Source organism: Triturus cristatus, chromosome 2_1, assembly GCF_964204655.1.
Source record: "Triturus cristatus chromosome 2_1, aTriCri1.1, whole genome shotgun sequence".
NCBI classification, from domain to species: Eukaryota; Metazoa; Chordata; class Amphibia; order Caudata; family Salamandridae; genus Triturus; species Triturus cristatus.
The window spans coordinates 1,193,467,695-1,193,483,715 of NC_140581.1; the positions used below are offsets into that span (position 1 = coordinate 1,193,467,695).

At 50.2% G+C, this 16,021-nt stretch overlaps 1 protein-coding gene across 4 annotated transcripts in view; it reads left to right on the plus strand.

The window, feature by feature from the left end:
- The window catches only part of HOOK3 (hook microtubule tethering protein 3), a 1,476,018-nt gene that overhangs the window by 358,111 nt on the left and 1,101,886 nt on the right, over positions 1-16,021 (plus strand). For all 4 annotated transcript variants that reach the window (XM_085636641.1, XM_085636638.1, XM_085636639.1 and 1 more), the window contains exon 6: positions 15,657-15,724. Coding sequence is in view for 3 of the 4 variants with exons in the window: in XM_085636638.1 (XP_085492764.1) it covers positions 15,657-15,724 (68 nt within the window). In the remaining variant the exon portion in view is untranslated. The remainder of the gene's footprint in view (positions 1-15,656; positions 15,725-16,021) is intronic.

Consider the following 16,021-nt stretch of genomic DNA (forward strand, 5'->3'; position numbering starts at 1 on the left):
TCGCGCCTAGACTATGGCAATGCGCTATACATTGGGCTACTGGAAAAGTTGCTAAGCAAACTACAAGTTGCGATGAATGATGCAGGTAGGCTGATCTTCAAGTTCCCCAGATGTGCACAGGCCACTCCCCGCCTGCAAAAACTTCATTGGCTCCCCAACCAGTGGACTAGATTCATGGGCCTCTGTATCGCCCACAAGGCCCTCTATGGCCGGCCTCAAAATACATCAAAGAGTGACTGGGGAAATACGTCCCTGACCGCACCCTTTGGTCATCCGAGGGAGGCCAATTGGCCTGCCCACGGTTTAACCACACGACTAAAGAAGGGCAAGCCTTCTCTGTCCTTATCCTGCAACTGTGGAATAAGTTGCCTGACCACCTCCTGTTAGAAAAAGCCCTTCTCTCCTTCAGGAAAAACCTGAAGACCCTCCTCTTCACAGAGGCCTGGGCATAACGCAGACTGATCAGGGGCTAACATTCACTCATGGGGCGGGCTGTGGCTACTCTCTCAGCGCTTAGAGGTATTAAGCGCTCTACAAATCGCAATTAACATAACGTAACGGGGAACGTGTGGGAAGGAAACGGCATCACTCATATCTTCACCCTCACTACCTGCACACCCACATCATACTACGCAACACACCAGTGACCTGAATATCCTCACCCTAAACAGAGTGGTATGCACACAGCACGTAAACGATACGCAGTTTACTCATAAATGAAAAAGCAACAAGCACAGATAGCAGTGCTGCAAGAAATGTAATTAACCGTAAGGGAATTAGATGAATTATGCAAATGCTCGTGAGGAACCTTCTGTGCAATCACATATTCTGCATACGCACGGGGGTGTTGATTTGTCGCTGACCAGCGGTTCCCTTCCAGGAAGCACACAGAGTGACCGACCGGGAGGGACGATATGCCTTATTAGAGGGGCTTCTAGATGGCCAACCGATACTCATAGGTAATATCTATGCCCCAAACTGCGAACAAGGAAAATTCTGGGACGCCCTCTCAAATGTTCTTGCCCAATTCACCACAATACCATGGATATTGGGAGGGGACTACAACTGTGTCATGGACCTTTCCTTAGACAGGTCACATGCCCCACACCCACCCTCCCTAGCTACCACACAAGCAAATGGATTTAACACTTGGGCGCACCATTGGTCCCTAGTGGATGCCTGGCGCAGTAAAAACCCAACATTAAAAAAATTTACTCCTTCCACTCCATCTCTCATGACATTCGGGTTACCTTGGACTGATTATAATGCTCACCTACTATAGTTCTCAGGATTCAAAACGCAGACTACCTAGGGCAAACCTTATCCGATCGCAACGCACATAGGATTACCATTGCATGGCAACCCCCACCCCAGTCCCCACTTGGCGACTACCAGGCGAATGTTTAGAAGATCAAGCATTCCGGCACGTGCAGGCAAAAACAATTAGTGACTATTTCATGGAAAACACCAACACAGCCACTACAAGAATGCTCTAATGGGATGCATTTAAAGTATACATTAGAGGGGCATTTATACGGCAAATATCAGGGATACGTGCAATATTAGACTGGCGTGTACAGGACGAGCAGGATAAGTCAGCGGCTCTCTCTTTGGCAGCAGATATGGGGAAAGTGTTATTTGACACAGGTAACAGATGCCAAAACTGCGTACGCAGCTGCTCTAGCTGACCTAAGGTGATACAATTTCAGGGTGCACGCATCCCGGTTAAGCAGGGAGGGTGACATTGCAGGAACACTACTGGCATGGCTCATACGACAAAACACTAGTGCGTGTCCGATAACAGAAATAATTACCCCCACAGGAATGACAGTCTGCTCAAAAAAGCAGATATCACCCGAGCGTTCTTTAACTACTACGAGGAAGTCTACAGAGCTTCCACACAAGTAGATCCCATGTTGATACAGCAGTTCCTTACCACCCTCCCATTACCGCATATCTCCCCTTCCGACAGAACCTCCCTCGACCCTGCTATGACGGCCAAAGACGTGACACAGGCAATACGAGTATTGGCCAGTAACAAAGCCCCAGGCCTTGATGGCCAACTATGGAGTATTACCACACCTTTTCCATGCAGCTGGCACCAAGACTAGCAGACGTGCACAAAGCAGCACTGGAGGGCAGGGAGCTTCCAGACTCACTCCACGATTCCTTAATAGTCTCCTTTCTAAATCCAGAGCGCGACCAACAGCTCCTGGGGTCCTAACGGCCAATTGCGCTACTCTCAGCAGATTACAAAATCTTCAGTAAGATGTTGGCCGACAGCTATGCCTAGGTCCTCCCAGCTTTAATACATCCAGACCAATCTGGATCTGTCCCAGGTAGGAGCATACTTGCCTGCTGTTCCATGTTCAGGATCGGGTGCAGGGCCAATTTTCCAGCGCTTCATGTCTGATTCTGGACCAGGAAAAGGCCTTTGATACTCTCTCCAGGCCATATCTTTTTCCTGTGCTCCAATGTATGGGAGTAAGGCCAACATTACAAGCGTACACACGATCAATATATACAAATCCTACATCCAGAGTTTGAGTTGGACGTCACATTTCACCCTCTCTTCAAGATATCCAGGGAAACCTAACAGGGCTGCCTGCTCTTTCCCCCTCCTCTTTGCCTTGGCAGTGGAACCTTTAGCGATTCATCTCAGGAGGGAGTGCAGAGACTGGGGTATTCCAGTATCGGGTGACATTCACAGCGTATCCCTTTATGCCGACATCCTATTACTTTACGTACAGGACATTACGATGGACCTCACGTCCATTTTCACTACCCTTACAGACTTTGCCACTGTGGCAGGCCTTAAAGTTAACTGGACAAAATCGTCTATCTATCCACTTAGTGCCAATCTCCCCCCACAAATGATACAAATGAGAGATGCTATACTTGCGTGGAGCGCGGATGGCCCCCGATATCTAGTCGGACAACTATACCACACCCCACAGGATAATAACAAAGGCAATCACCGTAAAGCATTTGCAGGCGTCTGCACATCCTTTGGGTTTTAGTGCACCCTCCCTCTATCCTCCCTGGGAAAAATTGCATTGGCCAAAATGGTAATATTCCCGCTCCTCTTATACTATTTAGCAAACCTCCCACTCATCCCCCCTCGCTTGTTCTTTCAGGAACTGAACACACAATTATGCACACTCCTGTGGGGGAGAGGGCGCCAACAGTCGCGCTGGCTAAAATGCAGCTGCCAATAGATCAGGGCGGACTAGGAGCCCCATCTTTTGAAGCATATTTCTTGGCAGCCCAGCTCCAGTGGTTGTCCCGATGGACAGCGGGGCACACTCTGGAGGAAACGGCTGTAAACACAGGACCGCTGCCTATGGAAGTGATCCGACATATGCTCCTGCCGGGCTCCCACCCAACAATGACCCACCCACTACAAGTGAGAATAGCACGGTCCTGTATGTCCCCCATCTATAGACTATCCCGAGAAACCCCGCCATATACCCCTTTGCTACTCCTCGTGGGCCTACCCAAAGGTCGTAAACACTACACCTCACGCACTCTGAAAATCTGGACTGACCACTCATAGATGCGGGATCACTTTTTGCAGATGGACAGCTAATCTCCTCCGATGACCTCACAGAGGAGTATGAACTCCCCCAAGATCAATTCCTTTTGCATAGACAAGTGATCTCAGACTGTCGCCGCACCTGGCATATAGTTGAAAGTGAACCAGCGAGGCACCCGGTCATCCATGCCATATTACAAATGGGACCCGGACGACATATAATTACAAGGATATATAGAGCCATACGGGAGTTAACGGCTACATCCCTCGCTCCCCTACGCCACCAGTGGGAAGAAGAGTTCCAGAGACCACTGCATGATAACGAATGAGAACAAGCACTGGAGTTTCCACAGAGGGTCTCTGGCAACGCCAGTTTTAAAAATATGCAATTCTATATACTGCACCGTACTTATTTAACACCTGACCACCTCCAACGCTACTACCTGAATACACAATTTGCATGCCCCAGATGTCATACCCCCAAAGCAACATTCTACCACATGTTCTGGAGTTGTCTTACGTTGCAATTATATTGGGGCACAATCCACAACACAATACGCAAAACGACAGGACTCACCAATATAAATACATGGGACGCTTGTGCTCTGGGTATAACCCGGTGTCGTAAACACCACAAAGTCCAGATGAGATTTGCATCCCTAGCCCTTCTATTGGCAAAACCGGGGTTTGCTATGCACTGGCACGCACCAGCGGGGCCCCCTGTTGGCAGCCTAGATGGGAGAAGTCTGTAAATGAGGAACATCTGAAGAAGACACTCGGAGGCACGAAGAGGCCAGTGGAATATGCAAACGACCCATCTCCATGCAATGGGCAGTGCTCCTCCATGATTTCAAACAAATCACACAATCACTACGCCCCAATCGCTACCACCACATGTATCTCAAGAACTGACCGACACCACCCACCCACAACTGTGCACAATACCTTAACCCCACAGAACCACAAGCAGAGCCCGACCAGAGAATCACCTTGTACAACTCCTATTAACACTCAGACACTAGATACATAGACCACACCCGATTTCCCAAGGATCCCAACACACCGATGCGGCACACCCATGCCCAGCTCCACCATCTTTACCATTCACATATGTACTTCCTGTACAGTGTACACTCCGTTCATACCCGATCACCCGTGTTTGGTACAAGTTAATCCCCCAACACTGTTTGCACTAACCATTCGCCTCCATACGCAAGGTCCTCATAAGACAGTCAAGGGTTCACAACAAGAGTACAATAGACATAATGCAGTATACCCAGCACTGCAGTACTTGATAGTAGTACAATACCCCCCTTGCGCTAAGTATTCTATCGATATGAAACCCACAATATGTATCTGTATATGATACATGGTGATACTGTACCGTTCATCTCTTTAAACTGCTGTATATATGTATGTGAGGAAAACCAAATAAAAAGTATATAAAATCTTTTTTTATTCAAAAGTCTTACCTTTCGGTGTAACTGCTTTCCAAGGGTTTTCACCAGATGCCTAGCAGTAATCGTAACTCATCTGGCTCCCAGTCAACAAGAGGATCACTTTCAAGCTCCTCACCCACGCCCACAAAGCACTCCACAAGGCCGGACCAGCATACCTCAAACACCTCACCATTTACACCCCGAACCGCCAGCTTCGCTCCGCCGACCGTGCCCTCGCCTACGTCCCACGCATCCACAGGACCTCCTCCGGCGGCAGATCCTTCTCATACCTCGCCGCCAAGACATGGAACACCCTCCCCACACACCTGCGACTCAGGACCTGCTGACCTTCAGGAGACTTCTCAAGACCTGGCTGTTGAAGCAGTAGCTGCCCCCTCCCCGCCTTCAGACCCTCACGGGTGATTAGTGCGCTCTACAAATGTTTGATTGATTGATTGATCGAGCTAGAAACAGGAGGCATTCTTGTATTCTGCAATTTTGACGATTGGCTAATGAAGAGTTCACGGAAGCTTCAAGGCCTCACCCATAGACATACTTCTATATCTCTCCCACACACTTTAGACTTTACCATCACCAAGTCCTTCCTAAGGTCAACCCTTAATTCAGTAACGGGCAACGCTTACTCCAGCTAAAAAAAAATCATGGCTTTCTAGCAGCTTGTCCCTCTTTTTCAGCAAAATGGTCTTCTGTCAGTCAAAACAATAATGCGCCTTCTTGGCATGACTGCCTCCGGCATCACCATGGTTCCCCATGCCAGACTGTACATGCAACCACTTGAACAGTCCATTGCAGCGCAATGATCCACAGTGGAGGATCATGTGTTGGCGAAGGCCTGTGCTCATCTCTCTCTGCAGTGGTGGAATGGAAACAATTTGTTGCAGGGCTGGCCGTTCAAAGACCCTTCACCGCAGGTCACCATAGGCGCTTCACAGGTAGGACGACAGGGCACATCTCAAGCTCACATTTGTTCAAGCGTTGTGGACCCGCAACAACAGTACAACCACATCCACTACCTCAAACTCCTAGCAATTCAGATATCCCTCCCTCCTTCCTCCCATAGATACAGGGTAAGGTATTCTTAGTTCGAGCAGACAACATGACCGCAATGTACTACCTGCAGAAGCACAGCAGCAACCTACTCTCTCCGCCTATTCCATTTAGCTCACTTTAGTTTTAGACCCTCCACAGCCGCATACATTTGATAGGGGCGTACCTCCCGGGAGTGGATAACGACTGAGCAGACCTACTATGCAGCTCACACCAAGAAGTCCACAAATGGAACCTCCGTACTCTGATCCTCAACGGCTACTTCAGATGCTGGGGAACTCCACAGAATGACATGTTTACCATCCCAGAAATGGCACAATGACCAAGCTTCCCCTCCAGGTTCCCACACCCACAGTTCATGGGCAATGGACTGTGGATGAACTGATCAAGGATATATGCTTATGCTTTCTGCCTGTCCTGCTTCTTTCCACTGTTGGTGCACCAAATGCGACAAACATCACAGACGCTTCTCCTCGTATTACTCAACTGGGACAGACCTCCTTGGTACTTCTCGCTACTCGTATGTCCATCTGCCCCCATGAAAAGCCTCCTAAAAGGTTGGACCTTCTCAGCAGAAACCAGGGTCAGAGTAGTCATACGGACTTCAAACAGCTCAACCTAGTGATTTTGCACTTGACATCTTCGAGTTTGGCAACCTACGCCTCCCACACAAGTGTGTGGATATCCTCAAGGAAGCATGCAGACCAACTACTCAAGCTTGCTATGTGGAAAAATGAAAGAGTTGTATCCATTTCTTTATCCTGAGGCACATAGATCCAGTAGAACCTACAATGCATGGCATTATATTCTACCTCCTTCATCTGCAACAGTCTAGGCTAGCATACACTTCCATTAGATTTAATTTACTATTCATAGCTGCTTACATGCAGAATAGAGAACACTTTACCCTATTCTCTACCCAGTCATCAAGGCTTTAATGGAGGGCATCAAAAGGGTCATTCCCCCAAGGATGCCTCGAGTCCCAAAGTGAAATATCAATATAGTCCTCACCAGGCTCATGGGTGCCATACTTTGAGCCAATGCATTCCTGCCACTTCCAGTACCTCTCCTATAAGGTTGCAGTCCTAGTGGCTATATTCTTACTCTGGCGTATTAGTGAGCTGCAAGCGCTCATGATACAGGAAACCTACATCCAGGACTGCAACAACTTTGTAGTACTACGGACGAACCCAAAGTTTTTGCCCGACGTTTCATCTCAGCCAGACCATGGAACTCCCAGTCCTTTTTCCACAGCCAGAATCCACGATCGAGACAGCCCTTCAAACTTTAGATGTCAACAGAACTCTTGTGTACCACATTGATAGGACCAAATCTTTTTTTTATGGCAGACCAGTTGTTTGTAGCCTTTAGTAACCCCTAGAAATAGCAAATTTCAAAAGCAGGAATTGCCAGATGGATAGTCAACTGCATCAAGACGTGTTATCTTAAAGCCAAGCAGGTTATTTCTGCATCTCCCAGTGTGTGCACTTAGTGAAAGAAAGCTGCCACCGTTGTCTTACTTGGAAACATTCCACTAGCGGACAGCTGTAAGGCAGCTACTTGGTCAACCCCACTCTCGTTTACCAAACACTACTGTGTGGTTGTTCTTGCTAGACCACAATTTTTAGTTGACTAGACAGTCGTAAGAACACTTTTTCAGACATCTGCCTCACCCACATGGTAGTCGCTGAATATACAGAGGGACTATTTTACAGTCTATGCAGAGCATGTGTATCTAGAGTAACACATATGAATGGAAACTATTACTCGACCTGTAAGCATCTGCTTGATGCATGTAGTGCTTAGATTCACATGTGCCCACCCTACTCTCCGGAAACATATGTTCCCAGTTGCAGTTCTCCTCTTCTTTTTCTTTCCATATCTAATTCTTTGACAATGCCATGTGACCACTTTCTTCTACCACTCCATACTACTTTTACCCAATGGGAGAAAAACAGTCTTACATGGAGTTGGTGCCAAAGGGCAATGCCACCCTAAGGAGGTGTCACCATGAACCTTGTGACTCAAAAAACATCTTCAAAGAAACACTAGTTTTAAACGTCTGAGTCCAACGCTTGATTGCAGGAGTATACAGAGCTTGTGCATCTGCAGCAATACATGCTAAGAACAGATGCTTGTAGGGTAAGTGACAATTTCCCTTTCTTCACTGCACACCAAATTGCAAATGTTGAATGATTTTCACACAATTACTTTGCACTATAAGATTTTATGGGTTTGCTTATTTTCTTGAGTGGTTTCCTCTATGGTTAACTTAATTATCACTAAAAGCACAGGACAATGTGAAATTAAAAGACAATAGCACTTAGAAAAGGCGTTTGTGATTCAAGAATCAAAGGCACAGGTTACATTGTTTGGGGTTAGCAATTCTATATAGTTAACATGATCTGAAAATTATGGCTCTTTGAAGATTGCTAGGAGCAAACAATTTCAAGGTTTTAACAAGTAAGAAAATGAGTTATAATCCTTCAATGTATATTCTCTTAAGTGGAAACCTTTCATGCATTTTGACACCGCTTTACTCCTGCAATTCTTTCAAATATTAGTATCTTTCTACCACTAACCACCTAACAGGCGGCATGAGAATCATTGTCCAGAGCTTGCTTGACCCTGTTTAGTCACTTCTATGCTGAGGGTGAATACATTTCTGGAGACCAGTTCACTGTGTGCAGAAATACGAATCTGCTCCACATTTTTACATATTTTTGACTTCGACATGTATTTCATGAAGTTATCCCTGACTTCTTATGGCGCACCAGAGTCCAAACCTCTTAAACAGATCTGCAGACTCACCACTGGGTGGCCAAATTGTGTTCTTCTGCCAGGGAAGTCTATAGCAAAAATACAAACTGTAGTAGGGGACAATGGGAGCGGTGTGTTGGTCCTGGGGTTTCAGAGGAATTTCTGAACTATTGCCACCCAAACATCAAGGGTCTTTTAAACACAGACATGAGATAAATTTTACCTTCTTATAAAGAGCATATTGTACACTTAAACTGCTTAGGATCGACCTGACCACCAGGCATGAATTCCCTAGATGCCACTCCCATGTGTAAACTTTATCCTTTTAGCCTGGCTTTGCCCTAAAATATACAAATACTGGCAGCAAATAATGCAGACATTGCAAGCAAGTCATTTTTGTTTGACTTTTAACTTGTTGTTCTACTTTTACCATGTATGCCAAATGGATCTTTACCTGTGCATTGCTGATGATACCTATATCTGAAAGAAACACGTTAGTTAGATTCCTCACCTTAGAATATCCCCAGGCGTCAGACTGGATCCGGAAGATTTTTCGTCAGCAATACCCCTTGCGCGTCGCTAGGCGTCGTCTGCGGCTCCGCGTCCGTCGTCGGCGTCGTGCGCCGGGATGACGTCGTCGGAGTACTTAGACGCCGCCCTCGCGCGCTGACGTCAGTTCTTCTTTTTTCCGCGCCAGTAAGCGCAGATCCGGGAGAGCTACCCCTTTAGTCAATTTTTGACTAACTTTTTTGATCCTTTTTGATCGTGTCTCGACACCGGTGCCGGTAGGATGCCTGGGTTTAAAGCCTGTACGGACTGTAACCGATTGATGTCGGTTACGGACCATCACCGCCGGTGTCTTTACTGCTTGGGCCTCGATCACGACGCGGAGTCGTGTTCGGACTGCAAGGCCCTGACCTCGAAGGCTAGACGGGAGCGGTCCCGTAAGCTTCTCGAGATTCGCCACTCGGCTCCGCGCGCCTCTTGATCCCGGTCCAGGAGGAGGTCCAAGGATCGGTCGCGGAGCCGCAGCCGACGTCACCATCGGTCGTCGGGATCCAAGTCTTCGGGTAAGTCGAAGCATTCCAAGAAGTCCAAGAGGCGACATCGCTCTTCGGACTCCCCTCGCCGGTCGCGCGACTCGGTCGAGGGTCAGGGTGGTTCCACCCCAGCGGCTCCGGCGGAGCCGCAGGCGCCGCGCCCGTCCCCATACCCTCCGGTCCCTGGGACTGACGCGACGCCGGCGGAAGTCAGTGCCTTCCTCTCGGCCATGAGGAACCTGGCTCCGCCGTCGGTGCCCGCTGGCGCGCCTTCGGGCCCCGCGGACCCGACTGGGCTGCCTTGCCTGCCGGTGGCTCCGGCCCCGGCGCCGTTGACGGCTCCGGCCTCGACGCCGCAAGCGCCCGAGGGACCCGTTCTCGAGTCCCCGTCAACCTTGTCACGCCTCCTCCGCCGGCGTCGACACCGGTTCCACCCCCGACGCCGACGTCGACTCCGCTCGACGTCGTGCCCCAGTTCAGTCCCGCTCCAGGCCCGGCGCCGGTCCGGCGTCGATGGACGCCGAGATCGACGCCGCTAGAGACACATTTTGTCTACCGCCCAGCTCCGTTACTTTCTCCTCTACACCAGGAGTCGGATGATGGGGACTACTGGGAGGGATCCGAGGATCCTATGGCCGCTCAGGCCCAACTGTCCCAGGACTGGGCAGATGAACTGGGGGAGGCCAGTGGTCTGGATACCTCGCCAGACACTGGATTCATCTCTCCTCCGACTGTGGCTTCGGAGGAGGGTGCTGCTTTCTCCGTGGTGCTGCGCAAGGCGGCCGCAGCCCTTGGGCTCGAGCTGCCTGCCGTGGCTGTGAGGACGAACGTCCTCACTGAGGTGCTTCAGTCTGCAGCAAGCTCCACTGAGCCTCTGCTGCCATTCAATGAGGCCCTCACTGACGTTCTACAGGGCACCTGGTCCAAGCCCTCCACAGTTCCTCCTGTGGACAGGAACGTCGCCAGGCGCCACCGCCCTGCTCTGGGCGACCCCAGTTTTCTGTCCCAACACCCTACCCCTGAGAGCCTGGTTATCCAGGCCTCCACCTCCCAATCCTCTTTCCCGACCGCCCCGCCGGACCGGGATTCCAAGAGACTAGAGCAGTTTGGCAAGAAGCTGTTCTCTTCCCTTAGTTTGGGCCTGCGGTCTTTGAACACCGCCTGTCTCTTGGACCGTTATTCCCACTCTCTGTGGGATGCGGTGGAGGACGCGCTGCCCCTGTGTCCGGAGGAGGTCCGGACACGACTTACCCAGGCTCTGGCCGATGGGAGGGATGCCGCGCGACATGCTATAAGATGTGGGCTTGACACCACGGACTCGCTGGGTAGGGCGATTTCTACCTCAGTGGCGCTTAGACGTCACGCCTGGCTGCGGTCCACGTCATTTTCGGGTGATGTCCAGAGCTCTCTCATGGACATGCCCTTTGATGGCACTCGACTTTTTGGCGAGAAAGCGGACAGTGCGCTGAATCGCTTTAAGGACTCCCGGGCTACGGCCAAGTCCTTGGGCCTCTCGGCCCCGCGGTCGCACACTTCCGCCTTTCGCCCCTTTCGTGGCCAAGGAAGGGGTGCCTCCTCACGTATGCCTAGCCACCAGCCGCAGAATCAACCTGCGCGCGGACGTGGTTTCCGCCGAGGCGGTTCTGGAGGACGACGAGGTCAGTCCACATCCACCCCGGCAGCATCCGCCTCAAAGCCTTCCTAGTCCGAGCTTTCAGGCCCATTCCACGCCAGTGGGCGGCAGAGTTCGCCATCACCTGCTCCACTGGCGGTCCATCACATCGGACAGGTGGGTGCTGCAAATCGTCCGAAGGGGCTACTCCCTCCCCTTCGAGACGACCCCTCCAGCCATGCCACCGCAGCACCACCGTATCTCGGGGGATCATTTGAATCTTCTCCACGAGGATGTTTCCGCCCTCTTGGCCAAGGGGGCCGTCGAGCGCGTTCCGAGTCCAGAAGTAGGTCGTGGTTGTTATTCCCACTACTTTCTGATTCCCAAGAAGGGCAAAGGGGGCCTACGCCCTATCTTGGACCTCCGGAACGTCAATGCCTTCCTCCGGAAGAAAAGGTTCAGGATGTTGACCTTGGCTCAGGTTCTAGCTGCCCTAGACCCCGGAGACTGGATGGTAGCGTTGGACTTGCAGGACGCATATTTCCACATCCCCGTCCTGCCGGCCCACCGGCGTTACCTGCGGTTCACGGTGGGCCCAGAGCACTTTCAGTTTACCGTGCTCCCCTTTGGTCTCACCAGTGCCCCTCGGGTGTTCACGAAAGTGATGGCGGTGGTCGCAGCTCATCTGCGCAGATCAGGGATTCCAGTCTTCCCCTATCTCGACGACTGGTTGTTGAAGGCGGGCTCGCCCCAGGCAGTCGTCTCCCACCTCCAGACTACGGCGGATCTCCTGCATTTGCTGGGGTTTTCCATCAACGTGCCGAAGTCACACCTGAGTCCCTCTCAGAAGCGCCTTTTCATCGGAGCGGTTCTCGATTCGGCGCAGTTCCGGGTCTATCCACCGGAACAGCGGGTCCGGGATATTCAGGCCCTGATTCCCATCTTTCGGCCTCTATCCTGGGTTTCGGTCAGGCTAGTGTTGCGGCTTCTGGGGCTGATGGCCTCCTGCATCCTACTAGTGCATCACGCCAGGCGGCGCATGCGGGCTCTGCAGTGGGACCTGAAGTTTCAGTGGGCCCAGCATCACGGCAACCTGTCCGACCATGTCTTGATCTCGGAGGGCACTGCACAGCAGTTGCAGTGGTGGCTCACGGACCGCGATTGGGTTATGGGCAGAAGCCTCTCCCTTCCCCAACCGGAGCATGTCGTAGTGACGGATGCGTCCCTCCTGGGATGGGGTGGCCATATGGGAGAGGCGGAGATCAGAGGCCTCTGGTCTCCGGCGGAGTCTCGTCTCCACATCAACCTGTTGGAGTTGAGAGCGATCCGGCTTGCACTGAAAGCCTTCCTTCCCTCTGTCAGGGGCAGTGTCGTGCAGGTGTTCACGGACAACACCACCGCCATGTGTTTTTGCAACAAACAGGGCGGGGTGGGTTCGTGGACCCTTTGTCAGGAGGCTCTGCGCCTCTGGACGTGGCTGGAACACCAGGGCGTCACCCTAGTGGTTCAACATCTGGCGGGCTCTCTCAACGACAGAGCAGACGAACTCAGCCGCCGGTGCATGATGGATCACGAATGGCGTCTGAACTCCGAAGTGGCGCAAGGTCTCTTTCAGCAGTGGGGAGAGCCTTGGTTAGATCTATTCGCCACCGAAGAGAACGCGCAATGTCAGCAGTTCTGCGCGTTGGAATTTCCAAGGCGGCACTCGCTCGGCGACGCTTTTCGTCACGAGTGGAGTTGCGGTCTGTTGTACGCCTTTCCGCCTATACCACTTCTGCCCAGAGTGCTGAAGAAGATCAGGCGCGACCGGGCCCACGTCATCTTGGTGGCTCCGGACTGGGCACGAAGGTACTGGTATCCCGAGCTACTCAGTATGTTGACCGATCCTCCGATACGTCTGCCCCTTCGGGAGGATCTTCTGTCGCAGCAGCAGGGGACGGTCCTCCACTCGAACCTGTCCAGCCTCCACCTCCATGCGTGGAGATTGAGCGGCGGCAGTTGATGCCATTTGACTTGCCTCCTGAAGTCTGTGATATCATTCTGGCAGCCAGGCGTCCCTCCACAAAGACGGTATACGCCTGCCGGTGGAACAAATTTGTGGCATGGTGCACAGCAAAGGCTGTGGATCCCCTTTCCGCCCCTCTTTCTGAGGTTCTCCTCTTTCTTCTTTCTTTGGCCCAGCAGGGCTCTGCCCTGGGCACCCTGAAAGGTTATCTTGCTGCCATCTCTGCCTTCTTGCGGCTTCCTGATCAGCCTTCTCTTTTCAAGTCCCCTGTAGTTACACGCTTTCTAAAGGGCATTACTCACACGTTCCCTCCTCTTCCGTTTGTAATGCCTCAGTGGGACTTGAATCTTGTCTTGACATTCCTGATGTGCGCTCCCTTCGAGCCTCTTCACAATTGTCCCCTTCGTCTTCTGACTCTTAAGACTGCTTTTCTGGTAGCCATCACCTCGGCTAGACGGGTGAGTGAGCTCCAGGCTTTATCTTCGAAGCCTCCTTTTCTGTCTGTTCATCCGGACAAGGTTGTCCTTCGGCCTCGTCCCTCCTTTCTTCCGAAAGTGGTGACTCCATTTCATCTTGGGCAGTCTGTCACCTTGCCCACCTTCTTTCCGCCTCCGCATCCTTCCAAAGAGGAAGAGAGGCTCCACCGTCTGGACCCAAAACGTGCGCTCTCCTTTTATTTGGACCGCACAAAGCAGTTCCGGGTGGACGACCAACTTTTCGTTGGATACGTGGGTGCTAAGAAGGGGAAAGCTGTGCACAAACGGACCATCTCTCGGTGGGTCGTTTTGTGCATCAAAATGTGTTACTCCTTGGCAAAAAAGGACCCTCCTGTTGGGCTGCGCGCCCATTCTACTCGGGCCACGGCGGCTACTACTGCTTTGGGACGAGGTGTCCCTTTGCAGGACATCTGTCAGGCGGCAACGTGGGCTTCGCTACACACGTTTGCCAGGCATTATTGCCTTGACAGCCAAGTCCGGAGGTATGGCTTCTTTGGCCGTTCTGTCCTCCAGGACTTTCTGGTGTGATCTTGGTTCGCAGACCCACCACCGGGGATGGTATTGCTTGGGTATCTATTCTAAGGTGAGGAATCTAACTAACGTGTTTCTTTCAGATGAACAAGTTACTTACCTTCGGTAACGATGTATCTGTAAGAAACATTAGTTAGTTAGATTCCTCACCGACCCACCCATCCTCCCCGTTCTGCGAACTGACATCTAGGGTTAAGGTTATCCTTTTCAGGCCCCTAGATTTTATTTTTGGCACCAGTGTCGGTCTTTGCATGGCTCTGCGTTCCTGGCGCGGAAGGCTATGTACAAGAACTGACGTCAGCGCGCGAGGGCGGCGTCTAAGTACTCCGACTTCATCCCGGCGCACGACGCCGACGACGGACGCGGAGCCGCAGACGACGCCTAGCGACGCGCAAGGGGTATTGCTGACGAAAAATCTTCCGGATCCAGTCTGACGCCTGGGGATATTCTAAGGTGAGGAATCTAACTAACTAATGTTTCTTACAGATACATCGTTACCGAAGGTAAGTAACTTGTTCATAATTAATATATTGTGAGTTTTAATATGCATGTCTTATGGTTTGTTTCAGCTTTTCAAAAATGAAAAAATTCCCTAACTAAATTGTCTCATGAATCTATAACTTAAATGTATTTTTCTAAATGTGCTACACATTGATTAACCAGAAACCTATGAACTTTTATTTAGCTCAAATACCTATTTGTTAGAGGTTACTATGTAAGTAATTAGCTGCCATCAATGGCCCTGATGCTACTAGCTAAAGTACATCTCCTGGCTAGCTAAAGTTACATTGGGACTGATTTTGATTTAGCACTTCAAAATTCTTTCGACTTTACTGATCTATCCTGTGATAGCTATATCTAAGACTGTAACAGCCGAGGATAAAATAATAGACTGATTTCAGGGAGATTAAATGCAAAAGTGATTTGCTAGATTGAGCATGCATGAAAAGTAATTGTATTCATTTTATTCCTGAACATCTGGGTTTTGTTTCTTTGTTTTTAGAAATCCTGAAAAAAGGACCCTTGTTTGTTTCGCTTTCGTAATTGTTCTGCTTTCTTGATAGTTTCACATAAAGCTTTAGATGACATTAACATATGCCATTTCTTTGCTTCGGGTTATTTACATGATGCGTGTATTAAATTGTGTATTGTATTGGTTCTGTTTTAAGAATACATCCAGACCATCATGATGATGGAAGAGTCTGTCCAGCATGTTGTCATGACGGCCATTCAGGAGGTATGTTAAATCTTGAATAGTGCTAAGTTAGATATTCAGTAAAGGGTTTATGCTTGTACAAGCCAATATATTTTCTAACTAGTGTTTAGCAATACTGATTAGATTGCAAGTCTTGTGCCTCCTGATTTGAGAGGTTGGTTGGTAAACTCATTAAGTTTTAGAATGTTAAATTGCGTGGTGATATTGTAAAAACATACTTCTGCTTAACATGATGAGTGGAATGTCGCAAATTAGAATGCCACAATTTGTAAAGAGGCAGATCTGTATTTAGCCAAACTGATCCTTTTTACCAGAAGA